This window comes from Coccomyxa subellipsoidea (assembly GCF_000258705.1).
Source record: "Coccomyxa subellipsoidea C-169, whole genome shotgun sequence".
Classification (NCBI taxonomy): Eukaryota; Viridiplantae; Chlorophyta; class Trebouxiophyceae; family Coccomyxaceae; genus Coccomyxa; species Coccomyxa subellipsoidea.
The window spans coordinates 1117679-1143723 of record NW_005178024.1 but is presented as its reverse complement, the minus strand read 5'-3'; the positions used below and the strand labels follow the sequence as shown (position 1 = coordinate 1143723).

General features: G+C 53.3%; 5 protein-coding genes across 5 annotated transcripts; 4 read left to right on the top strand and 1 right to left on the bottom strand.

Moving 5' to 3' along the window:
- The first annotated feature begins 645 nt into the window (after positions 1 to 645).
- COCSUDRAFT_25887 (putative isoamylase-type starch debranching enzyme) lies at positions 646 to 5587 on the top strand. The gene is made up of 13 exons (XM_005643949.1): positions 646 to 1025; positions 1215 to 1335; positions 1450 to 1683; positions 1790 to 1920; positions 2024 to 2215; positions 2414 to 2690; positions 2899 to 3067; positions 3339 to 3471; positions 3716 to 3912; positions 4050 to 4303; positions 4464 to 4584; positions 4701 to 4835; positions 4947 to 5587. Exons 1-13 carry the CDS (start codon positions 855 to 857, stop codon positions 5155 to 5157), a joined length of 2346 nt encoding a protein of 781 aa, XP_005644006.1. The 5' UTR covers positions 646 to 854; the 3' UTR covers positions 5158 to 5587.
- A 135-nt stretch (positions 5588 to 5722) lies between these two features.
- On the bottom strand, positions 5723 to 6381 carry COCSUDRAFT_58746 (hypothetical protein; the record flags this gene model as incomplete). Its single annotated transcript, XM_005643948.1, has 3 exons — positions 5723 to 5890; positions 6041 to 6209; positions 6344 to 6381. 3 exons carry the CDS (start codon positions 6379 to 6381, stop codon positions 5723 to 5725), a joined length of 375 nt encoding a protein of 124 aa, XP_005644005.1.
- A 4541-nt stretch (positions 6382 to 10922) lies between these two features.
- COCSUDRAFT_9046 (C-terminal autoproteolytic domain of nucleoporin nup98) lies at positions 10923 to 11615 on the top strand (the record flags this gene model as incomplete). The annotated part of the gene is made up of 3 exons (XM_005643947.1): positions 10923 to 11096; positions 11212 to 11450; positions 11588 to 11615. Coding segments are annotated over 3 exons (441 nt in total), but the record flags the coding sequence as incomplete, so codon positions are not given.
- A 6370-nt stretch (positions 11616 to 17985) lies between these two features.
- On the top strand, positions 17986 to 20010 carry COCSUDRAFT_54696 (hypothetical protein). The gene is made up of 9 exons (XM_005643946.1): positions 17986 to 18217; positions 18379 to 18495; positions 18594 to 18704; positions 18813 to 18872; positions 18976 to 19140; positions 19250 to 19303; positions 19399 to 19470; positions 19561 to 19641; positions 19754 to 20010. The coding sequence occupies exons 1-9, from the start codon at positions 18047 to 18049 to the stop codon at positions 19787 to 19789; spliced, it is 867 nt and encodes a 288-aa protein (XP_005644003.1). The 5' UTR covers positions 17986 to 18046; the 3' UTR covers positions 19790 to 20010.
- Positions 20011 to 21770: 1760 nt separating this feature from the next.
- On the top strand, positions 21771 to 24881 carry COCSUDRAFT_44765 (T-complex protein 1 gamma subunit; the record flags this gene model as incomplete). The annotated part of the gene is made up of 12 exons (XM_005643945.1): positions 21771 to 21860; positions 21974 to 22046; positions 22124 to 22191; positions 22284 to 22353; positions 22460 to 22674; positions 22920 to 23197; positions 23340 to 23549; positions 23690 to 23846; positions 23958 to 24101; positions 24205 to 24355; positions 24536 to 24723; positions 24852 to 24881. The coding sequence occupies 12 exons, from the start codon at positions 21771 to 21773 to the stop codon at positions 24879 to 24881; spliced, it is 1674 nt and encodes a 557-aa protein (XP_005644002.1).
- Positions 24882 to 26045: the final 1164 nt, after the last annotated feature.

Here is a 26045-nt window from a genome sequence, read left to right as displayed (position 1 = left end):
GTCAATGCAGAAGGTACATAGCAAGCATCTGTGGACTTGGTGATGTGGGATTGAGGGGCGCAACCTACTTCAGCTGACTTCCAGATATGCCGCACGTGCTCTGGAGGTTGTTCAGTGCCTGCAGCAGCACAAGGATGAGCATGATGGAACCAGGCAATGTGTAGCACGTCAGGCAAATTGTATTTGAATCTTTGTACCTACAGATACCATCATTTGGACCTCTCTGGCTGATCTGCACGCTGTCACAAGGCCCAGTTGTAGCTTTAACAGCTGGAAGCCCAGGGGAGACGAGCGTGTCTGGCCCTTGACTGTCGAATAAAAGCCTACTGAAACATTTGATCTAAAGCTGTCGGATGTTGCTCTGCAAGATATGAAACATGGCTTTACTTGATAAAAAGGAGAAGCATGTGCCCTGTGCATTGGCCAACCTTCACTACAGATCCGCGTCTCGGATGAGAGATGGCATCACCGTCAGGTATTACGGACTTTTATTTGATTTCTGGGCTCTATCAATTTGCACTCGACGAAATTGAAAGAAACGCCTCAGGGCAATCCAAGACGGTGAGTCATTGCAATTGCCCAGCTGGGCAGCAGCGCTCTGTGCTCTCACTTCGTTCTTCTGGATTGACAGGCTCTTTCTGGTCTGCCTATTGATTGCTATATGCAACAATCATATGTCCAATTCATAGAAGTATCAGAGCGGCCATATTTCGCGTTCTCCGAGTCTGTGAAGCTCAGAGCGCGCGCTACATCTCCGGTACAATATTGCTCAGATATGCTATATGCCGGCATGAATTGACATCACTCATTTCCATATTATTAAATATCGTAGATATTATCTCGTCTCAGGAGCTATGGTTAGAGCTGGCGCTGTTGGTCAACTCCATGCGCCAAATCCATGCCGTCAGAGATCTGCAACATTCTCTGCCTCACACCCGACCTTCGGCGCTTCCATACTGATCAAAGGGCATAAATTGAATCTTGAGAGCTTCTCCAAGCTGCGCAACAGCGGAAGACGGCATTCAGTAAGCAGCCATACCATCTCAGTGCCCCCACATACTTTGTTCTCAAGACAAATGTACTGTTGTGGGAAGCTCTTAAAAACGTGAATCAACCTTAAATCCAAGGTACACGGAAATTTGTGCACCAGTGTCCTCCAGAACACCGATGCCTTTCACGAAATCCATTTCTCTGACCTATGTTCTATTGTGCAGGGACAGATGCGCCAGCTGATCAGGCATGGAGCCAATGCACTGTTGAGGACTGTCTCCACCAAACAAGCGGAAGCAACCCATGCGAAGCCAGGGCCTTTCAAGAGGATTTCAGTGAACCCTGGTATGAATGCTTGCACTGCCACCAACACACAATCAATTCGCAAGTAGACTTGCATCTTCCATTGTGCATGCGCATGTTCAGACAATGAAACGATCTCTTTGCTTGATTGTGTAGGGACGCCAGAGCCTCTTGGGCCATCAAAGATATCTGAAAGCGCCAAGTCTGGGGTCAACTTTGCACTATTTTCCGAGCATGCCACTGCGATCACGCTGCTCCTGTCGGACAAAGATGACAAGAACACAGTGGAGATTGAGCTGGACCCAGCAACCCACCGGACTGGTAACGTCTGGCATGCAGCTGTGGAGGGCTGCCCTCTGTCTGGAGTCCTCTATGGATACAAGGTGGAGGGTCAGACAGGCTGGGACAGCGGAGACAGGCAAGCAGCAGACCTGCAAAACACATGAGTGTTTCATCATTTATAGAAGTGCTGGGCATGCAGATGCAGCGACATGAGCATTCTTAAATGCTGCTGTCTGGTGCCACAGGTGGGACAGCTCAAGGGTCCTTCTGGACCCATATGCGCCATTGGTGAAGGGCCGCGCGGAATTTGCAAAGCGGGACGACTTTGAGCGCTTTGAGGAGAAGGTGCGTGCCCCTTGCACTTGTTCTGCTGGATGGTTCCTGAGTGCTGTTGACATTAGCCTTCATGTCTGATCTTGATAAGACGAAACTCCTTGTTTACCAACAGACGGGCAGCCAGTTCAGAGGCACCTTCGAGTTGGACGCCGCTCCATTTGACTGGGGCAAGGACTACAAAAGGCCAAACCTGGCACCAGAGGACGTCATCGTGTACGAGATGGGAGTGCGCTCCTTCACTGCTGATGAGTCCAGCGGCGTGGGACCTGGAAAGGAGGGCACCTATGCAGGCCTCATTGCAAAGGTGCTCATTCCCAGTCTCCTGTCACCTGGAGCGGTCATGCTTGCCTGGCATGCCTCATAGCACGATGGAAAAGTTTGATCATACATGCATCCTGCACGGCACGTCTTGCAAGGGGAAGGGCAACCAGCTGGCGGGCTGTAAGAAGACTGGATGTTGACTTGTGAAGCCCTGAGCCATAATGGGGCTGCTGCTGCGCAGATTCCACACCTGGTGGAGCTGGGCATCACTGCAGTGGAGGTGCTGCCGGTGTTTGAGTATGACGAGCTGGAGTTCCAGCGCTCGCCCAACCCGCGCGACCACATGGTCAACATCTGGGGCTACTCCCACCTCTCCTTCTTCGCCCCCATGAGCCGCTTCGGCTCGGGCGGCAAGGGCCCCGCCGCTGCCGCGCGCGAGCTCAAGCAGCTCGTCAAAGCGCTGCACGCTGCCGGCATTGAGGTTCTCCTGGACGTCGTCTACAACCACACCGTCGAAGGTAACCCAATAGAGCACGCATGCATACCACACTTGAACACGTGAAGAGCTTCAAGCAGTATTTGGATGGTGCTTGGATGGATGGTTGTGCTGAGTCTTGGGATGCCGCTCCCTTGGCGTGGTTTAACAGAAATGTAGCTTGCTAGTGAATGGGGTGCTATTACAAAAATAACTTGGCTGGGCTGAGCCTTTTGTCATTGCCATGACAGGTGGCGATGACGACCCTTACACAATGTCATGGCGGGGCATCGACAACAAGGTGTACTACATGGTGGACACCAACCAGTACGTGCAGCTGCTCAACTACTCCGGCTGCGGCAACACTGTCTCCGGCAATCACCCAGTCACCAAGCAGCTCATCATCGACTCCCTCCGACAGTGCGCTGCCCTTTTCCTGCATGCTTGCAATTGTCCCCCTCACTTGGAGTTTTCTGACTTCTACACCCTGCGTTCCCCATGCTCACTGAGGTTGCTTTGCCTTGCAACCCACGACGCCCACTCTGGAGCATCGCACAACGACACCCAGATCGTGGCATTCCTTAGCTTGTGCCAGCTGTAAGCCACACGAGCTGGGAAGCCCCAACAGATCTAGGCGCTCAAGGTTTGATAATAATTACAGTGTCTGAGTCCAATGTTTGCTGCTGTGCAGGTGGGTGGAGGAGTATCACGTGGATGGGTTCCGCTTTGACCTGGCGTCGGCGTTGTGCCGGGATGAGAAGGGCAACCCGATGGAGGTGCCGCCGCTCATCCACGACATTGCCAAGGACCCAGTCCTCAGCAAGGTGCTCCCCTCCCAGCGGCCCCTCCTCTGACCTGCCTCACCTCACCCACATCCTAAATATTCCTAATACTCTGTCTGTCAACGGCCCCACAGGACACCTGTGCATTAAGGGGATCTACCCTGGGGCTGGGTGTGACAGATGCGCACGAGGAATGCCCTATGTGGCCCCTGTGTATTGGCATGTTGACCCTATATGGCCCCTTATGGTTGGGTTTGAGAAATGCATGGGGTGCCCTGCTGCACAGGTGAAGCTGATTGCGGAGCCGTGGGACTGCGGCGGCCTGTACCAGGTGGGCGGTTTCCCCAACTGGGATGTATGGGGTGAGTGGAACGGCAAATACAGGGACGACGTGCGCCGCTTCATCAAGGGCGACGACGGCACGAAGGCTGCCTTCGCCACCCGCCTCTCCGGCTCGGCAGACCTCTACCACGTCAATCAGCGGTAATTCACCCTCGCTGACTGTACTACCACCGCATGACTGTCTTTAACCCTGCCAAACCTTGGCCATGCATCACAACATACACGGCAGGCAGCACATCTAAAGCACGCGGACTGCTGAGCCTTGGTGTGCCTGGCAGGAAGCCGACGCATGGAGTGAATTTCATCATTGCGCACGACGGCTTCACGCTGTACGACCTGGTGGCCTACAACGAGAAGCACAACGATGCCAACGGGGAGGGCAACCGCGACGGCTCCAACGACAACTTCTCATGGAACTGCGGCGCGGAGGGCGAGACAGGGGACGAGGGCATCAATGCGCTGCGGCAGCGCCAGATGCGCAACCTGCACCTCGCGCTCGCTGTGTCCCAGGGCATGCCCATGGTCCTCATGGGTGCGCGCCATGGCTCCCAACACCATTTTATTAAAAAGTCTGAGAAGCCTTGGACAGACCCCAATGCAAGCACCAGCTCGTTAGAAGATGCTCTCATGGATGGAAAGCCAATTGGCTGCATGTCTTTCCTGGACATTCCAACAGGGATATATCTGTGCAGGTGATGAGTACGCGCAGACGCGCGGAGGCAACAACAACTGGTACGGACAAGACACCAAGATGACACGCTTTGATTGGAACGCATTGGAGGCCCAGCGCGACACATTCTTCCGGTACTACAGGTGAGCTCCTCTCAGCCGTGGTTGGTGACAGCTGTACAATTCCAGGCATGCTTGCTTGAGATTCATCAATGCCATGGCACATTGGGCATGCCTGATTTGTGCTCTTGTGTGTGCAGCGGCCTGCTCAAGTTCAGGAGAGGGCACCCTCTACTGGGCCGGCCAGAATTTCTGACGCCTGAGGACGTCACATGGCACGAGGACAACTGGGACAACCCAGAGAGCAAATTCCTGGCCTTCAGCCTCCATGACAGGTACAGCACACCCTCCAAGATTCTCACATTAAAGTCAAGGGAGCTATGCAAGCGTGCCAGTAAGGTTCAAACTGCTGCCGGGAGTTGACGTGATGCATGTGCTGCAAACAGGGGCCAGGGCTGTGGGGACCTGTACATTGCATTCAATGCGCACGCATACGCCATCACTGTTGGCCTGCCGGGGGGCCTCAGCTGGGTGCGTGTGGTGGACACCAATCTGCCCTCGCCGCGTGACTTCACCCCAGACAATGACAAGGTGCTGGCCGGCGACTACACTGTGAACCCCTTCTCCTCCATCATGCTCAAGGCTGTGGCTGCTTGAGGCGACTGCAGATCATGCCTTGGGAGGAGCGTTCACGGCAAACACATCGTGTTGTTTTGAAGGCCAATTTTGCCAACCTTGGGCCCAGATGAGTGTGTGTGAATTTAAAAGGAGGCCGTTCGGTTTGCTTTCCACAAGTTTGCTGAATGGACACATTGTTGTTTTGTCATTAAGACAATACTTGAGAGTATGAGCCAGACGCCACTGGATTCATCACTTGAATGATGCATCTCAAATAAAACCTCTTCGCTGAAAGAATTGTAGAAGGAAAACTTCTTAGAGCAAGACTTCCCGTACACATGAAGGCTTGTCAATAAGGAATCTGCGTGCCTTCCATAAAGAAAATTGCAACGTGCTTGTGACTTACGGGTTTTCATTCACAATCCAGTAGATGACGCAGGAGAATTGTTCAATTAAACAAGCATATAACAAGTTTGTTAATTCACATGTGTGTCTTGTACAAGACACCCATTTTGACCTTTCCAGTGACCCCCTAAATGGCCGCTACCAACCTGCCAAACATTGGAAGGTCTTCATACATACATATATTTGATGATAGTTACACTCACGCATTGCCCAGCTGATGGGCACCAATCTTGTATGCAGTCGCATGCACAGCAACGTGGTCCCGCACTTGAAACTTTATCGCCTTCAGGGGAACACCCAACTCATTGCCGGCTGCATCGGCCAGATTGCACTCGATGGAGACAATTACAGGTCCCACGTATGAGGGCTGCACACATGCACACAGACATGTCAGATCACAACGCTTGTCAGAAAAGCACTGCTGGCTCATCTGCGTTGACTGGTATGCATGAAATCATGTATGATTTTAACAAGAAGCTTAGAAGGGGCTCTTCTCATGAGAATCGGTGGCACTCACCTCCCAGGAAATCTGAATGTGGTAAAATACATTTGCAGACACAGCGACTTCCGACACATACTGCACAGTGGCATTGGCAGGCCCATCAACAAACGTGCATGCCTTCATGTCGGGATAGCAGAGCCCTGTGACGGCCTCAGAGCATCCTATCACCAACATTGCGTCCCCCCTGCATATCCAGCTCATGTCTGCTTCACATTCTCCAAGAAAGTTTCTGTCATGCATACAACACCTGCAGATTTTGAAGGACGTCTACCTTCTGTCTTTGTTTCTAAGCAAATTCACAATGACAAAATAATGCACCTGTCTGTCAGGAGGCCCTCAGACCCGCAGTAGGACATGTCCACGGGATAGATGCTGCATTGTGGTGCTACCTCTGTACTCAGTGAGGCAGTGCAGCTTGGCTGCAAAGCACATGCTGTGGAGGAGACCTGGACAAGTGTGCTATTGGCCTCATAGGGATCACTAGAGGGCACGTAACCTCTAATTGTGATAGTGTCATTGCTGCCCTCCTTGTTGTATCGGATGATGTCCACGATCTGCCCACCTGCCCCCAAGTACTTGAGCCTCAATACATTATGGAAATACGTAGGGCTACATCTTACGTCCTGTTCGTAGAGGTTCGTACCAGGGTTGGTCAGAAAGCTATCGAATGCCACAGAAGCTTCCAGGGGCAACTTTTGTTCTGCTGCAAACCAAGTGATAGCCTGATCTGGGGGCGTTATGTAATCCCATGCAGCCGGTTTTGAGTTGCTGACGAATTTAATTGTTGGGCGCGCATCTGTTGCGGCAGCTAACGCCTGGATACAGGAAGATGCCTCAGAAGCCTAGGCGTTACACCAGCATACGAGTGCATGCAATCGCTCTGTAGGTAGTCAAAAGTTGCACGCGTTAGAAAGATTAATGAAAAAAAATTCTCAGATACACTTCGCACCGTAAAAAATAGCAGGAGGGCAAATGCCAGGCCTGTGAAGAACGAACCCATGGACGATTGTCGGTCGAGTTTCCCGTGAAGTCCGCTTGTTCAAAATTGACAGAAAAGAATCCAGCGAATATCAAGATCATTCAATTTATGATCGTAACAGTTTTGGGAACAGGAGAATAAGGATCGAAAGGAGACGAAGCCCATCATCTTCGTAGCTTCCAATGCACGAGAAGCTGGGATTAATTATTTTTAGGATGCCCATCATAAAAGGGTGAACCCTGATGAACCTCCCATGTCGCCATTTCTCAGAAATGATTTCTGCACATCCACCTCCTCAAATGGAATGAACATGTTGACTCTCGTATTTCAATTGCAGGAAATGTTCAGAATGCGATGGCCTGGTATGATATTGTGACAAAGTTATCCATATGACTTGAACTTCAGTACAGGGCCCATCACAGCAAGAAAAAATGTCGTTTGGCTTTGGAGGTGGGAGCCTGCAACATGAAGATTGGGATTCTTTTGGTGCAAGACTGAAGTGGCCCAGAAGTCATTGAAGACACTTTGCCAAGCAAGAGTGTTGGTGCTTTCAGGGGGCGGTTTTGGATTTGGAGCTTCACAGCCCGCGCAGTCTCCGTTTGGTGGGACTGCTGCTCCATTTGGGCAAGCACCATTTGGGCAGCAGCAACAGGTATGCTTGTCCAGCAAGTAACGGAAGCGATACATTCAGGTGGACAACTTTGTTGGTTATCCTCCTTTCATCCTTCAGGCTTACTCTTTCATCAAATGTAATATTCTCTTGCAGGCTTCATCGCCTTTTGGAGCGACAACCAGCACTGGGATTTTCGGCGCTTCTCAACCAGTACGCTCTTGCGAAGATCTCGTCTGATATATCCTGAAATCAGGGAGGTGTATAAAGCTGAATTGTCTGACTCGTGTGTGGGTGCCTAGGCGTTTGGTGCTTCTAGTGTGCCAGCATTTGGAGCATCAAGCACACCAGCATTTGGATCTGCAGGATTCGGGGTGCGCCTCTATTGTCATGGTTGAGCACATGGAATCAAATTTTAACGAAATAGACACAAATGACCTGATCAAGGAAGACTAATTGGAACATCAGCCATCTAAAGTACAATTTCATTGACCAGGCATCTCCCACGTCTTCTTTTGGGAGCCCCAACCCTTTCGGGGCTGCATCCCAGGTATGAGGGCAACCTTCACCATAAATAGTCAACATACACTGCAGCAAAGAAACGTTGTGGCCTATTCTAGTGGCAATCCGATCCAACTGTCTGGTGGTGCAGCCTCTCTTTGGGGCAGCATCCACTCCCGCCTTTGGAGCGCAGCCCAGCACGCCGACTTTTGGGGCAACCAGCACAGCATTTGGATCAGGGCAGCCAAATGCATTTGGGGGCGGTTTTGGAGCTGCCAGCACGCCAGCATTTGGGGCAGCAAGCACGCCAGGGCCCTTTGGTGCCAGTGCGCCAGCCTTTGGGTCGAGCACACCAGCTTTTGGGTCTGGTGAGTAACTCATCATGTCTCCCGGCAGGTGTAATTTTAACGCCTGCAGTTTTGGTCTATTGTGCCCCTCACTCTTACGACGAAGGCTTGAAAAGGGTTACCTTTTGCTGTGCAGGCTTTGGTAGCCCATCTTTCGGCGGTCAGGGAACCCGCGGAGTGCCACATCAGAAGACGCAGGAGGTTGACAGCAGCACATCGGGTAGTGCCAAGACCACAGTCTACTTCAACTCCATCAGCGCCATGCCCCAGTACCAGGACAAATCCCATGAGGAGCTCCGATGGGAAGACTACAAGGTGCTCTTCCTTTTCCTCAACAGGCTTGCGGTCATTCAATATTGCCTGTTTGGCATCTTTACTTGTATATGTCTGTTGGGGTCTTCACCATGCAGTGTTGCGCAGGCGGGCTGCAAGGGGAACACAGGTTCCGCGCAGCCAGCGCAGAGCGGGGTGTTTGGGCAGGCAGCCACGCCCTCCATCTTTGGCCAGAACCCCCAGGCCAGCTCGCCATTTGGGCAGTCCACGCCGACTTTCGGGGGCGGCGCCTCCGCGCCGGCCTTTGGCGTGTCCTCCCCTTCCATTTTCGGCTCACAGTCCTCGCCCGCTTTCGGCGGCGGAGGTGAGTCATCGTCGTGCCTGGGCACACTGAGTTGATGGCACTGTGTGTTCGCCAGGCACACCAAACAGATGAGCGGAAAGCAAGCGCCTGTGGTCCGGTGATGCAGGGGGCTTTGGGACGACATCCTTTGGGGCCACTGCCAGCGCACCCTTTGGGGGAGCTTCCACGCCAGCCTTTGGAGGGACCTCATCGTTTGGCACCTTTGGCTCTGCGCCAGCGTTTGGGCAGAGCTCAGGGGGCTCGTTTGGCTCGACCACCACATCCATCTTTGGGCAGCAGTCTACACCCGCCTTTGGCGGTGGCAGCGCTCCCGCCTTTGGCACAACGGGTGCCTTTGGCCAGCAGCCGGCGGCGCCATTCGGGTCCTCGCCGGCGCCGTTTGGGGCCAGCACTCCCGCTTTCAACCAGTCCTCATCGCCCTTCAATTTTGCCACATCTGCAGCCGCGTTTGGCCAGCCTGGCACATCGCCATCCCTCTTTGGATCCAGCCCAGCTTTTGGACAGACCTCCACAAATTTTGGAGGAGGCAGCCTCTTTGGGCAGACTGCGGCCAAGCCCTTCGGGGGCAACATGTTTGGAGCGACCTCGTCCCCGTACGGTCAGCAGCCGTCCCCTGGATTCGGCACGACGGGCGGCATCTTTGGGCAGGCCAGCACGCCTGCCATGAGTGGCAGCCTCTTCGGCAACATCCAGCAGTCGCCGGGCATGAACCTCTTTGGCCAGCAGACTCAGCAGCCGCAGCAACAGCAAATGATGGTGCCTGCTCAGCCACTCGGTGAGTTTTCTTTATCAGCCTTCTCTCCCTTGTAGTCTTGCCAAGCGCTTTTCATTCTGAGGTCTATGACTGCATGCATGCTGGGGCTCAATCATTGCTTCTGTGGCTGCAGGTGTGGCTGTGAGTCCATATGGAGTCCTGCCACAGGCACCGAATGTGGGCACGCCCATTCCTGAGTACAAGGGCGGCATTTCAGCACGGCCCCTGTCCGGGCTGGGGCCACCCAGGCCCACAGCCGTCATGGCTTCCCGCTCGCTCACGCCACGCTCTGGCATCCGCCTGCGCCCCAGCCGAGCCCGCAGTGTCTCGAGGTGCAGATCCACACCGCACCCAGGCCTTCAAAGATGTTCTGCATTTGCTGGGCTGGCCATCCGAGCTTACTCTAAATTGAAGAGCATTAGACCTGCTGGCAGGCTTTTATGTTGAACGAACTGTGTGCAGGGGCTCTTCCAGCCCTTCAGACTTCCTGTCGGAGGCGGACTCAGTCGCCAACGGCAGCGCCCACCCCAGCATCTTCCTGGCGCGCGACAACCCGCGCCAGTTCTTTGTGCGCGAGCCTCTGCCCTCCACCATCGCCTCCGCCACCTCCTCCCCGGCGGTTGCCGTGCCGCCGCCTTCCCCCGCCGCCAGAGCCTCGTCCTCCCGAAAGTCTCCAGCCGAGCGCAGCACGGGCACAGGTAACTCCTGCAACGCCAATGTCAGCATCGATCACGGATGTTCTGCCTGAACGGTGAGCCAGAAGCTAGAGATGTCGGGTGAGATGGTGTCAGGGATTGCATGGTGGCGGCAGGTGCAAATCGAAGGGGTGACGACCAGCAGCACGCCCGGACACAGGACGATGATGACGATCAATCTGGCCCGCCACAGAATGGGCGCCCATATGGAGATCAGCAGCTCACTGATGAAGAGGTGGGAGGAGTTTCCTGATACTGAATTGTTTGGATGGTGGTGGACTTTCTCTTCTCTTGCAGGCTGATGGAAGACTGTCTCTGACTGACAGGTGGCGCAGCTGTTGCCATCGGTGCAAGCAGAGGATTATTATGTGGAGCCATCGCTGACTCAGCTGGCGGCCATGGCGCGAGAGGACCCTGATGCCCTGGCCAGCGTCGCAAATTTCAAGATCGGCCGCCGCGGCATCGGCGCAGTGCGGTGGCTCACGCCCACTGATGTCAGGAGCCTAAATGTGGAAGGGACTGTGGCCCTCTCCCGTGGCAGTGTCGAGGTGCGACCTTGGGGCCTCTTCACATACTCACCGTGGCCTTTTGTTTTGCCAACTATGTTTCTCGCTGCATGCATATTGCAGCTGAGCTCCAGGCTTGACAAGAAATGTGCTGCAGGTGTACCTGGATGAGAATGAGAAGCCTGAGATTGGGGAGGGTCTGAACAAAGGAGCAGAGGTGACGCTGCAGAAGGTGTACCGCATCGACAAGGCCACCAACAGGCCCACCACGGACAAGGACGCCATTGCGCGCTTCGAGCGGAAGCTCAAGAAGCTGGCCGCCGATCAGAGCGCTCGGTTTGTCAGCTACGATGCAGACACCGGCACCTGGGTCTTCGAAGTGGAGCACTTCAGCAAGTGAGTCTTGCAATTGGTGGACACTGGAGACCATACCGAGACACCTGGAAAATTGCATCTGTCTGCTTAGACTTAAGAAAATCTCAGGGTTTCAGCTCACTTGCACCTACTAAGCCATTGCGGCTATTGATGTGCAGGTACGGGCTGGTGGACTCTGACGACGAGGACGCGCCTGCAGAAGGAGCTGCGCCGCCCGATGACCAGAGGCCGGCCAGCATTGACAACGAGGTCGGCGAGCCTGAAGGGGAGGGCATGCTGCTCAGTGCGTCACTCACCTGCGCCTATTTGCTGATAGCAACTGCATGCGCAATGGAAGATTCATCTAAAAAGAATTGGCAGCATCACGGTCCAGCTGGTGGTTCTGAGTAGGCGATGAGGAGGATGAGGAGATGGACGGTTACAGCCAGCACGGCACGGCGTTGCGTGGCGCAGATCGGGCGCTGGACATGATGGACGCTGATGTGCGCGGCGCCGCTGCATCGCCCGTGCTGCCGCTGGCGCTCAGCGCGCAGCTGGGCCTGGACCCTGCCGACCTCGTGGCCCTGCGCTCCGACTTCTTCCCACACACAAGTGCGCAGACAGCCCCCCAATGGTTCCTCCCCCTGCCTTGTGAAATTCAGGCACTGTGTACAATCCCTGTGATGCTCCCAAATGGCGGTGGGTGTCCCTGAAATGTTAAAAACAATCTGCAAGGGTCTTTGGTCATAAAGTGAAGTGGCCAACTTGTGCGCGCAGCTCCAGACCAGGGTAAGAATCTGATAAGGAGGAAGCGGGCACCATCGGGCGCGCCGGGCGTCAGCCCTGTTGGTGCAGCTCCTCATGCGGCAGCCAGGGCACCTGCGCCTGCCTTGGAGGCTCCCAAGGACCTGCCTGCACCGCAGTCGGCAACTCTGCCGAGCGCTGCCGTCCCTGCGGCGAGATCTTGGCGACGTCCTGCGCCTGCATTGCAGCCTCCAACCGCCACAGGTATGCAAATCGTCCATTGGGCACCCTTTACAGCAGAATTTTACAACAACAGGTGGCTATTGTAAAGGGGCTGGCCTATTAAGGTACAAGTGTTCACAGACTTGACGCTCCACAAGTGTGTTGCTTTGGGTGTATGTGGCCTGGTTTGTTGAGGGATGTCGCCCAATATTGCATTTGCAGGCGGAGCGACGGACAAGCGCCCTGGAGCTGACTTGGCAATGTCTGAGGGCGCAATAACGGCGGTGCACGACTCTGGGCAGCCGTTTGAAGGGGCGCAGCGGTGCATGGTGGATGCAGGCATCCTCCTGGGGCGCTCCTTCCGCGTGGGCTGGGGCCCCAATGGGCGCCTTGTGCACCCAGGTGAATGGCGCCGCTGCACCATGCATGCATCTGTATGGCTGCTACAACATTGCAATCCAACTCTCATGCGTGCGCGCTCGTGTTAAAAAGGTAACATGTCTAGCATTCACTAGAGTGTTGCCCTTCTTGGTGACATGGGAAAGTGGTGCGCAGGCAAGATGAGCGGTGCAACAGAAGGAGCGGCAGTGGTGATGCGCAGCCTGCCAGTCAACGAGGAGGTGCTGACCAAGGCCGCATCAGAGGCGTCCGTTGCATCGTTGAGGACGCGCACACGCGAGCGCTGGCGGCAGCTGCTGGACATCCATGCACGCCACAGCTCCCCTGTCTCAACAGTGCAGCCAGCGGGGCGCGAAGGCTTCGTTCCACACACGCGCCAGCATGCCCTGAAGTGCGACCGCGAGACGGAGCTGCATGCCCTCTGCTGCGAGTACCTCGTCACCACCAAGGACTTCCTGCAAAAGGTGTGCGGAGTTTGAACCGTAGCGCATGCATAGTGGAACAGGATCAAGGCCACCTCAGGCCTGTTGTGACCGTCACAAAGTCTCCTCAATGGACTCACCATATCTGACATTTGGAGATCGTTTAACGTGTGCGCAACAGACTCTGCAATTTTCGTGTGTGGCCCCGGCTCAGTGATCTCTGTGGTTGTGCTCACAGAACCGCGTGGACACTGATGGCTCAATGGAGGGCCTGGTGACAAAGCATGAGGTCTGGACATGGGAGCTCCTACATGTCCTATTCTCCCGCATTCAGGTTGCTGAAAAAAGCAAGGATGCCAATGCGCAGCCTGAACCAATGGTATGATGATTTGTGTAATCGTGCATGGCTTGCATTGTAGCAATTATCCAAGGGCGGCACCACCGCTTGAGCAGTGTTTGATTTTATATGCCTGGATGAATCAGAATTTTCTATAATGTGCTCCAAGGTATTCCGAATCTAATTTCTTTTCTGTGCTTGCAGGAGGAGGAAGGGGACAAGGATGAGGGACCTGGAGGGAAGAAGCGACGTCGTCTGCTCAGCTGCTGGCTGAGGGTGAGTTTTTCCCCCCTTTCTCCCAGACAAGACTTTGCAGCATATTATACGAGCTTTAATGGTATGGTGAAGCATGGGGCTGACATTGATAGCTTCATGTGGCAGGATCGTGCAAGGGGAGAAGTGGAGGGTGCACTGCAGCAGCGTGCAAGCTTGCCTGAGAGACTGTGCCAGCTGCTGAGCGGACAGCAGCTCTCTGCGGCGGTGGCGCTGGCCTCTGCCACTGGCGACGTGCGGCTGGCATCTCTGATCTGCCAGGTAATTCCTCAAGTGCTCTTGCGACACACAATATTGGCTATTTGCTGGCCTGAGCCAACATGACGATCAGTGGAAACGTTGAGGAGAAGAGAGGTGGTCAGTGTGAAGTTTTCTTGCTTGCGCAGGCTGCTGCGAAAGGGGAGGCGAGGGAGGCAGTCAGGAGGCAGTTGCAGACATGGCAGGAGGCGGACTTTGTGGCGCACATTGACAGGGAGCGGCTGCATGTGTACCAGCTGCTGGCCGGCCAGATTGATGCTGTGGCCCCGCACATGAACCTGGAGTGGCGCCGCGCCCTCGGCTTGCACCTCTGGTGCGGCTCCGCCATTGCGCCCATGCCTGGCAATGCTATGATTCACCGCTGCGGTAAGTAGAGACTTGTATCAGCATGTGACGTTAAGTCAAACGTGTGGTCACAGGTATGGGCAGAGTCCTGGGGTACCAGTGGGCCATGCGCTCCAGGCCTTCACTGCCTCGTTCCAGGCTGGTGTAGCGCCCCCACCACTCCCGCTCTACCTCGAAAGAGCGCCAGGGAAGCCGCAGCCTGCAAGGTAGGCTGTGTTTACTATCATTTGAAGAAGCATTAAACTGCCCCAGCCTTGGTGAGCCCCATATGAAGAGCAAAAATGAATGGCAACATGCCCCTCAGCATTCGTGTAAGAAGGGGGTGGAGACCTGTAGGCTCCAAGGGTGCATTTGCCAGTTGACAAGGCTGCAAGCCTGTGCATATTGGCCCCGGGTTCCGGCTGCAGACGGACCTGTGTATGCCCTATCGGCATACACAGGTCCGTCTGCCACTCGTAAAGATTATTATTATTATTATTTTGCCAGGAACCAGCCAAATGTGTGCCTATACTGCGGTGCAGTGATGCGGTGGACATCAACTTCCTGCTCCTGGAGCTCTTCTGTGGCGGTGCTACCGTGGCTGACGGCGCCTTCCTGGCGCAACTGCTGTCGCCCGCGGCAATCACGCCCGACCGCCTCAACCACATGCTGCCCTGGCTGCTCCTGCAAACGCTGCAGGCCATCGATGCTTTGCCCACTTCAGACCTGGCGCCCCAGGCACGTCCATCACTGCTTCTTCCTGAGTGTCTTCGCTGCAGCTCTGAAAACAGGAACATGCACGTGGAATTGTGACATGGACTTTTTGTAAAATGTGTGGAGAGGTTCTGAGAGTGGTGACTGCACCAGGTGTACGCGGTGTACGCGGGCCTGATCAGTCAGCTGGAAGCGATTGGGGGCATGGAGGAGTGGGTGCTGTACGTGGCGCAGCACCTGCCTGATGGCCCCGCGCCTGACTGGCAAGGCCTGCGAGACCAGCTGGTACGCCCCTCTTCGCATCTTTGTGCTGAGCGTGTCATGATACATGGGTCTACATGGTGTATGATGCGTGTGTCAGATGCACCCCGCCTGAAGTAATCATGGAGGAAAAAAAGGAGTGGAGGACTGAGAAAGCATGGATGCCTCAGGTGCAGCAGCTGCTGCTTCGACACGCACCTGCGCTGGCAACCTCACCGGACAAGCAGGCCTTTCTGCGCGACAGGCTGGGCCTGCCACCTGCCTCGATTGCTCATGCACTCATGCTCTGGGCCAGGTACCGGCGGGACACTGAAGGTAAAACATCCACCTCAATTGCAGGGAATTTATTTACATTCTGCTCTGCCCTTTTGAGCGTTTCGCAACAGCTGTACACCAATGTCCCCTGGGAGGGTTTGGATTTGTTCCAGCGTGAGGGCATCGATGCTGACATAACTGTCATATGGTGGCTTGCAGAGGAGTTCCAGCAGGCGGTTGGAGCAGAGGACTGGACCACGGCACATTCTGTGCTTGTCACACAGCTGGCTCCAGGATGGTGGTGCAGCAATCAGAATGGGCGGCTGCAGTCCTACTTGACGCAGCTAGAGGCCACTGCAGGCCCCGTGCAGGCTGCTGTTGGGCCTGCGGCATGGAAGGCTGGAGCCCACCTTTACTCCACCTACTTCAAATTGCAGGCAGGCACTTTTAAACATGCTCCCTTTCTGGTCGCAATCTATCAGTGCCTCTGTGCAAGCCATTTCAATTGCTGTAAATACTTATTTCATTTCCTGGGCTCAATGGCAGGACCTTCTTGATCAAGCAGAGGAGGGGAGAGGACCCTCACGCTTGCAGCTTGCAGGGGAGCTTGCTGCGCTGTTGGAAGCTGCCAGCTCCAAGCTATCCAAGGATACTCCTTCTGACAGCAAACTTTTCCAACAGGTCTGCGCATCATTCACTCACCACCTCTGCCGCTTAGGACGTTTGTACAGAGATGGTGTGTGTGCTATCACACGGGAGACCAACGGTTTGCATTTTGTCTGTTCAGGTGGTGCTTGGGAGCATGGCACAGAAGCTGGCATCGTTGCTGCTTGGGGATGGCGGCCTGTCTGCCACGGATGCATTGCAGCGCCAGCTGCTCAGCACCTCGGTCAAGGCCCTGCCGTCCGCCAGTCTCTCCCATCACTTGCATGTGGGGAGTTGCGCTCTGGGGGAGGTGCTGGTGTGACCACACTTACGTGGGCTTTGTGATCAGACTGGCAGGGAATGCTATGGTGCCACACAGTAGTGTATTACAAGCCATGATCCGGTGGAATATGTATGTCCTGTTACTCACTCGGCAAGAGGCCACTACATGGTGTCTTGCTCCCAGCCTCGCCATGCATTGAAATGACATCACGTCTCTATATAGACCATTAGTGAATGCAGAGAACACTTGTGTCTTTGACCTGTGAGCCAATGCATTTGCGCAGAATTTGCCTGTTCGTATGTGGCCCTTTTATTGGGTTGGCTGCTGTAAGTTCTGTAAATATCCAAATTACTTGACTTCTTTCATCTAGTACAACTGATGCAACTTGCATCGCCTGCTCTTCAAGACACTTTTAGCAAGAGTAATAATCATTAATGGAACTCAATATCCTAAAGAACACTGGCTCAAGCTTGCAATCCAAATTGCAAGTTGAGCAGATCCAAGATTATTGTTGAGCATCAAAAGTAGTTGTCATACATTGGTCAAAGTTTCGTGTCAATTTGCTTTTATACCGGTACAGGGACCTGTAGGGCAACAATTCTCTCTCGCGAAGATCTTCCCCCAACGCTTTTGCACTGATTCAGCAGCTACCGAGCGCTGGCATCCTGTTCTGCTCTGATGACTAGAGCCAACTGCTATATTTTGGATACACTTTGCAACGTGGGATCTGCTACTACTACACAGCTGTCACCACATGTCTTGCAACTTGTCTAATAGGCGCATAAGGACGAGGCATTTGGCCTTCAAGAGGTGCTTTCCTTAACTTGCTGTACTATCTCAGATCCGTGAAGCTCCTCCTGCAAAGCACAGTGGTGTTCAGAAGATTGCTGAGGCCTGATATGTGGGCAGGGCTGGGCAATTCCTTGTAAGACTTGTCACCTTTTTCACAGGTGCAGATGCACTTGTGTAAGCTCCGACCATAGAAGCCGTCAAATACACCCCCGTCATGACAGTTGCGAGCCCCAGAAATCCTGCAGCAGTGCAGAAGACAACCTTTAGAATACTATGGGAAGAGCCCATAGCTTAAACACCGAGAGAACCAGTGATGATAAACTGTTTCAGACCTGTTGTGAGTTTGAATGCAGCATCTCCTGCACCCATGGTGCTGTAAAAAGGCGAAAGCTGTCAACAGATCTAAGTTGATCAATTTTGATCTGCGGAAAATTTGGCATGAACTTTCAGACGTGGATGCAGAACATCAATGCAGCATATTCCCCATCAGATTCTTGACGCAGAAATGAACGTTTCTGAGGAGAGAACAATTGTCGAGCAAGAAACGGAGACATTTGAGTGCGCACGTCATCATGTGACTGCCATTCACGGCGTTCCTTCCTGTCTCCCAATCATGGCTTTTTCTCGACATTTTTGATCAGACGAACGGGCAGTAAGAGGCAGGATTTGATTGTTATTTGGCGCTGTTGAACGGAGAATCCTTCCGGCCATGCAGAACTTGCGCAACGTCAAGTTGCCTGCTGGGAACGGTGCTGGCAGGCTGGTCCAGGCTGTGCTGTTTGGTGGCGCTGCGATATACGGGGCTTCACAGAGTTTGTTCAATGTGGAGGGAGGTCATCGCGCGATCGTCTTCAATAGGATCTCTGGCATCAAGGACAAGGTGGGCCGATGGCTCCACAGCTGTTGGAAGCTGCCACTAGCATGTTGAGATGCATCAGCAATATTGTGTATGAATAACCTTGAAAACTTCTCTGAATCTATATATATATACTTAAACTCAATTTTCTAGGCGTCCTGGAGGCTGACGGTGGCTAGTTGCAGGTCTATGAAGAAGGCACCCACCTTATGATTCCTTGGTTCGAGTGGCCGTACATCTACGATGTTCGCGCTCGTCCAAACGTAATCCAGAGCACTTCAGGATCTCGGGATTTGCAGATGGTGAGTCCTACAACCTAAGTATTCAACAAGCACTGCCTCCTTGCTTTGGCTGTCATCACACTGCAGGACCAGCAGTAACTTGGAGCTGATTTACACAGGTCAACATTGGCCTTCGAGTGCTGACGCGGCCAATGCCTGCGAAGCTGCCAGAGATCTACCGCACACTGGGCACAGATTACGCAGAACGTGTGCTGCCATCCATCATCCAGGTCAGTCTTCTGAGAAGCATGATGAACACGTGGCTGTCATATCTGTAAGCAAAATATGCTGCCTGAAGTGCCAAGGTATGCTGAAGTATCTGCACTGTGTTGTTCCAGGAAACTCTGAAGAGTGTCATTGCTCAGTACAATGCCAGCCAGCTCCTGACGATGCGTGAGGTACGATTGCAGTCTTCCTGCCTACCAAAACTTCCAGGTTGTCTGCGCGTGCTGCCCTTCATCCGTTGTTGACACCTGCTTGACAATTGTTGACGCCATGCAGGTTGTCAGTAGAGATATCAGGACCCTTTTGACCCAGCGTGCCCAGTACTTCAACATAGTTCTAGACGATGTGTCCATCACCAACCTGACCTTCAGCAGGGAGTACACAGGCGCAGTTGAGGCCAAGCAAGTGGCACAGCAGGACTCAGAGCGTGCCAAATTCATTGTAAGTTGCCAACTGTCTTTCGTTGCATTTCATGACTGACATATATCTAGTTGCCTTTTTTCATCCTTACTTCTGTGCAGCACTTAATTTTGTTGGTTCACAATGATAGGTGGAGAAGGCTGAGCAGGAAAAGCAGACCGCCATTGTCCGGGCGCAGGGAGAAGTGAGTTTACCGCCTGGAGTCAAACATTTGCTGATTTGCTTCCTTTTCTAATGGTAAACGAGGAGGATGTTGACTCAACGTTCTGTGGTCCACAGGCGCAAAGTGCGAAGCTCATTGGTGACGCCATCCAGCAGAACCCTGCATTTCTCACCCTCCGAAAGATTGAGGTATAGGCTTGAAACTCCCTGTCTTTTTGTGGGAATAGGGTTCTGTGGCTTCCAGCTAAGTACTAAACTGTCAGCCTGGTGCGCATGTAGGCCGCTCGTGAGATTGCAAGCACCATCGCTGGCTCTAGCAACCGTGTGCTGCTCAATGCAGACAGCTTGCTGCTCAACCTGGTAAGTGACATTGCCGCCAAAGCATCATATCTCTTTGCACCCCTGCTGCTGTCATTCTGGTTGTGTCGTCTGGTTGGTCTTTCAATTGATCAAATTTCTTTGCGGTTTGCAGGACAACATCACATATGATCTGAAGAAGGCAAAGTGAGCTCAGACTCCAGTGAGGGAGGTAGTGCAAGTGAATGTTCTTGCGGCAATCTTTCGGAAGTACCCTCGTGTAATTGCAGCATCATCTGTTGAGATTCTGTGTCCTCGGCAGTGCAGTACGAGATTGTCTCTTCGCATGTGAACTATTCATTGCAGACTTCTAGATGTGTTGATCAATCTTTCTAGTGAGTCAATACACGATGTAAAATTCGTGCTTAGGTGATGTGCCAAATACTATGTGCGCGTACTTGTAGCTGTTCTATTTGCAAAGAGGCATGGCCATCCCAATCACAACCAGAAGGGTCTCAATGGAGAGCAGTCTCTTCGGACTGATCATTCGGCCGGTAGTCACACAGTACCGATGTAGATCACAACGGGGCAGAGGATCATGCTTTATTACTGTTCCTGGAATCGGCTACAAGTTCTCTTTCTTGCCCTCTTTCTTGCAATCCTCGATCTTCTGACTCTGCATCTGCTGCTTCACTCTCTGCTGAATCCTTTCCATGCAGTGTCACTGGCACATTTGACTCACGCTGCTGCTCCAAGCCTTCTGCACCAGTGTCTGCCGATGCAGCTTCTTGTGCACTGCTTTCTGCAGGCTCGCTGAGAACACGCTGCCGGGCTTCACTGAGACCTTCTGATACAGCATTCTGTAGCCTCTCATCTGCATCGCCTCCAATATCTATCGCCTCCTTCAATTTGGCCCTTGCCTGCGGAATGGATGGGTATGATCAGCAATGCCATCGCATAAAGGCCGATGCAATAACGTTATTGCAGGTCAACCTTGTCACAGTGGCATGACTTCCGTATTGGAAAGATGCTTGAAGGGTGTACCTCCTGACTTTTCCGTGCTAACGCCAATGCTTTGTTTGCTTTAGAGATTGCCGGGAAGAATTTGTCATTGTTCTCCACCAAGACTGTGCCAACAAACAACCCAGCCGCTCCCAAGATGCAAATCAGCCAGATCCTCCCCTTGTCAATCTTCTGCTGAGGTATTGCTCTGGCAAGGCTCGAGACAGTAGCGGGTGGTATCGTCTGCGCATTCAATCAAAAGGCATTAGTTTAGGGACGTCGCATCCTATAAGCTCCAGGAGTGGCACAAATACTGTGACAACTGTGGGGAGGAAAGCAAATAACATTCACCTCGAGCTCAGCCCAGGCTGGCGGTGTGAACTGTGTCAGAGCGATTGCTGCAAGCGCTGCTCCTCCAATCAGGGTCGAGATTATCTGTTCCTTTAGTACCTGCCAATTTGGCTCATTCTCAACATGCCATCTTCTCTGCACGAATCTTAAATGCAGAAGGCCCCAATTTATCTATTTACAGCTCTCAGACAATGCATTTTTGGAAAGAGACTGACCCCTCTCCTACTTGCATCGCTTCGAGGGCGAACCGATCTTTGTCGGCTGCACGCTGATCTGTTTGAGTAAGATGTGCCAAGCACCAGGCGCGATACGTTGCTGTGCAAGCTACTTCTCATCCCCTGAGAGCATCTCGGAAGAGCAGCACGTCGACAGATGCATTCCATACTTGTCGGAGGTCTTTGATTTGTTGTAGTTCTTATTTAGCTGTCTATTCTCAAGAGCACATTACCTGTTTTGAGGGGAGATGGCTTGGAGATGGACACCCGATAAGAGCAGGTTACCCGTTCGGCAGCGTTCGCTGGCGTTCCCGATTCAGCAGTGGCAACGGCAACGGCAGCATCAGTTTTCATTGATTGTCCTAAACGTGACTCGATAAGCTCGAGTACTTTTACACAGTTTGACTTTACAAGCATCACGGCCAAGCAAGAGTGCAAGATCTACTCAGGACCCCGTTGGTGTCGTCGAATATAGTCTTGATCACACTATCCGGAGAGCCTATCGCAGGGCAGCCAGGACGTGTCACACGCCGAAATGGCTCGACTGAATCCTCTGCAAGTGTAACTTTTCATCGTTCACAGTGAGCAGAAGTCAAACACTCTTTTCTCGGATCGGAGGAAACAATGCAAGTCCCAGTTGCTGCCGTTCTGAACGCAAATACCAAGAGGGATACAGGGAAGAAAGCACAACATGGAAATATCGCTGCAGCAAAGGTTCGTGTGTTCCTTTCAACTCTTCATGACGACCAGCTTGTCTTTAAAGCAAAAGGTTGAATGTTGATCATCACTTCTCCGATTAGAACTTTGTTGCAAATGTTGCCATGCAGGCCGTTGCTGATATTGTGCGTACCACGCTGGGTCCACGTGCTATGCTAAAGATGTTGCTGGACGCCAGTGGAGGTGCGAAAGTTCACGCCAGATCACCTTGCACAGGACTTGCGCAGGCTTATAGGTCTGACTGGATATGTGACATGCAGGGATAATCTTGACGAATGACGGCAATGCTATTCTTAGGGAGATTGATGTCGCCCACCCTGCAGCAAAGGTGATAGCTTGTGTCTCCCACATCCTGGGGGCAATGGAGGCACCGATTGCGCTGCTTGCCCTCTGACCATTCTGTGATGTTGATGCATGCAGTCCATCATTGAGCTGAGCAGGACACAGGACGAAGAAGTGGGGGATGGCACAACATCTGTGATTATCCTGGGTGAGCCTTCCCTGCAGCATTTGCAAATGTTCAGGGCTTGTGTGGATGATGGTGGTAATACAATGATGGACTCTATTGACACTCTATTGAACTGCCTGGTCTACAGCTGGAGAGATGCTGCATGTAGCGGAGCCCTTTCTGGAGCGCAACCTGCACCCCACAGTCATCATCCGCGGCTACGTCAAGGCGCTGGAGGACGCCCTGTCAATTGTGGATGAGCTGGCGTTTCCCATTGACACCAATGACCGGGAGCAGATGCTCAAGATTATTGCTTCATGCATAGGGACCAAATTCACCTCACGCTTTGGTACTCTCATGCCGGTAAGACCTTGTGCCATTCACTCGTTGAGGATTGGTTGTTGTGGTCTGTCCTGCCTTTGCCTGTGACCACTGGTTGATCAGATCATTGCATGTTTTTCTGTACGAAAGCAATTTTAGATTTCCCTGGGAAAGGGAGCAGTGCAGCCTTAGCGCGCACCATGTGACTGGTAGACAGGCAGGCAGTTATGATGCCGTACGTACGGTTTGGATGAGGTACCAACGATATCATTGGATCTGTCCTGCAGGAGCTTGCGCTTGATGCGGTGAGCACGGTGGCTGTGAACGAGCCGGGCAGCAAGCGGGAAATCGACATCAAGAAGTATGCCAAGATAGAGAAGCTGCCCGGCGGTTCCATAGAGGACTGCCGCGTGCTCAGCGGCGTGATGTTCCAGAAGGATGTGGTGGCGCCCGGGCGCATGCGCAGAAAGATTCACAACCCGCGCGTGCTGCTGCTGGACTGCCCCCTCGAATACAAGAAGGGTGAAAATCAAACAAACGTGGAGCTCTCCAGGGAGGAGGACTGGTAGGCCTCTTGTCTTTTTTTTCAAGAGCGAATTTTTTCAAGCGAGATAAGGTCATGCCGTGCCTGGCCCCTCATCCCTGGGGATCATTGATTTGGCTGTCTGGTCCAACTCTCCCCTGAAGTGCTGGCGCCTTGGCTCCAGGGCCGCGCTGCTCAAGCTGGAGGAGGAGTACATAGAGCGGCAATGCCAGGAAATTGTCAAGCACAAGCCAGACCTGGTGGTCACAGAGAAGGGTCTGAGCGATCTGGCCATGCACTTCCTCACCAAGGCGGGCATTTCTGCCATTCGTCGCCTGCGCAAAACCGACAACAACCGCATCGCTCGCGCCACCGGCGCCACCATCGTGCACAGGTTTGCATGCTGTTGAGCCAAGCGGCGGCGACTCATTGCAGGCTGGATCACTTGCAATGGTGAGGTGCCAATAACCAATACTGCAAAGCTGGCCACCTGTGCTTCTTGGCTTGAAACCAGTGCATTTTTTTTGGCTACAGAGTGGAGGAGATTCGGGACACGGACATCGGAACGCGGGCGGGCCTGTTTGAAGTGCTTAAGATTGGGGACGAGTTCTACAGCTTCCTGGTGGACTGCAAGGACCCCAAGGCTTGCACAATCCTGCTCAGGGGGGCCTCCAAGGACGTCCTCAACGAGGTAGACCTCTTTCCACCATGTAGTTTTTTCAACGACCAGGGAGAGGAGAGGGGGTCAGGGTGAGAGGGAGAGGGAGAGCATGGGCCTGAGGGTGGTGTGCGGCTGCGGCAGGTGGAGCGCAACCTGCACGATGCGATGGGAGTGGCGCGCAACGTTCTGATGGACCCGCGCCTGGTGCCGGGCGGGGGCGCTGTGGAGATGGCCATCTCTCGCGGCCTGGCCGACCGCGCCGCCTCCCTCCAAGGCGCCGAGCAGGTCCGCTTATCTGCCACAGAGTGGTGCAAGACATGCCTGTGACATGCCTCCCAGCATCTTTACAGGTTGGCTGGCTGTGATACTGCGCGTGTGCGCCTGACAGGGACCGTACAAGGCCGTGGGGGCAGCGCTGGAGGTCATCCCACGCACGCTCGCCCAGAACTGCGGCGCCAATGTGATCCGCACGCTGACCAAGCTGCGCGCCAAGCATGTTGAAAAGGCCAATTCCACCTTTGGCATCGATGGCAACAAAGGTAAGTCTCAGTGCACCCGCCAACCATTTTGGGCCAGAGCGCGCAATCGCCTCTTGTGTGCAAAACCCCAAGGGGAAGAGCAGGGCAAATGGCAGCATGCGTGGAAGAATGTTTCAATCTGAAAGCGCTGTCGGCATGCGCCTATATGGAGTCTTTGTGACGGGAAGATGCCGCCTGCAGGCGTCATTGTGGACATGAAGGAGTTGGGAGTGTGGGAGCCATTTGAGGTGAAGGTGCAGACCATCAAGACGGCTGTGGAGAGTGCCACACTGCTGCTGCGCATCGACGACATCGTGAGCGGCATGCAGAAGAAGAACAAGATGGCCCCCGGACAGAGCCAGGCGCCCCAGGTCGAAGACCCTGACGCGGTATGCCTCCATTCGCAACAACCTTGTGCATGATACATCCGCTTGCACCTGTTTTTGCTGCGCATCTACCTCCATCTGTGGTGACTGCACAGCGAGTTGTGTTGATGGCAGTATGTGTGTGCATGCAGGTTGACTCGGAGCAGATGATTCAAGAGTGAAGAGGTGGATAACGTGTGCCTGAATTGCTTCAACTTGAAGGTTGATTGGCGCCTCACCGCTTTGGGAGCATCTTTCTTGAAGACTTTAAGCATGGACAGTGCAAAAGCAAGGCGTGGCACCCTTCAAGGAAGTCTGCTTGACACCAGTGCTTTGTGCTTGAAAGTGGCATTTGACTTCATGCAAGAATGACATTGTGCTTGTCTTAATTGATGCTGCATGCAGCTGCTCAGCAACCGGGAAATTTCCTTGCAAAATTTATCATCACTAGATTTGACTCTGAGTCATGATCAAGCTTGAGCAGTGATGAAGAAGTGATGAAGCTGGTTCAATGTAGCTGCTACACTCAATTGACTGGCAGATTCCTATCATAGGAATGATTCCTTGTAGTCAAATTTATAGATTGGCTTTGGCCGAAGTTTAGCCGAAACCGGGGGTTTCGGCTATACCAGGTGGAGTAACTCTAGGAGAAGTTCTCCTAGAGTTACTCCCCCTGGCTATACCTCGGCCGTCCGACATTATTATTATTATTATTCCATGGTCGGCAAACCCAAAGCCAGAGGCCATAGGGCATACACGCAGGGCGTCTGCAGCCACATCTGCGGGGCCTACAGTAGTCTGCAGCCTATCATGATCATGGATACTCACACATCGTATCTCAAACATGAACTCTCTGCATCGGATTAGTACCCTTCAAAGATCCGATGCCTCTGGCCTGCCAGCAACGCTACACCCGGTGGGTGACGTTGAGGGTATCATGCAGGAAAACCCAGAGTTGGGCAGACAAGTCAAGGATATGCATGTAGTCATTCTCACACGATACAATGCACACCACTAAAACAGACCGACATATGCCCTATTATTCGAAATGTTATCGGGGGAACAGTCTTGCAGTACGCATGCGGTCACAAAGTGTGACTCAAAATTCTGGCCGCGGCGGCGGCGGCAGTAGCAAATAGCGCTACACGCGGCGTGCACACTGTGCCTGGGCGGCCGGTAAATGGCACCTGTCAGTGTACCGTACACTGTGACAGGCGGCCGCTATAGCGGTAGCTACCGCTATTTGATCATGATGTTTATGACACATGATTGTCGTTGTCTGCGCGCTTGTCCAATTTTCATATCGTGCATGCAGATTATCGTGGCTGGCCTCCATCCCAGGTTCA

Coding starts and splice junctions, on each gene's coding strand:
- COCSUDRAFT_54696 (XM_005643946.1), top strand. CDS start 18,047: ATGCAGAACTTGCGCAACGTCAAGTTGCCTGCTGGGAACGGTGCTGGC. Junction 18,705..18,812: donor TGCTGCCATCCATCATCCAG/GTCAGTCTTCTG, acceptor GTGTTGTTCCAG/GAAACTCTGAAGAGTGTCAT. Junction 19,642..19,753: donor ACAGCTTGCTGCTCAACCTG/GTAAGTGACATT, acceptor TGCGGTTTGCAG/GACAACATCACATATGATCT.
- COCSUDRAFT_25887 (XM_005643949.1), top strand. CDS start 855: ATGGTTAGAGCTGGCGCTGTTGGTCAACTCCATGCGCCAAATCCATGC. Junction 4,304..4,463: donor CATGCCCATGGTCCTCATGG/GTGCGCGCCATG, acceptor ATATCTGTGCAG/GTGATGAGTACGCGCAGACG. Junction 4,585..4,700: donor ACATTCTTCCGGTACTACAG/GTGAGCTCCTCT, acceptor TTGTGTGTGCAG/CGGCCTGCTCAAGTTCAGGA.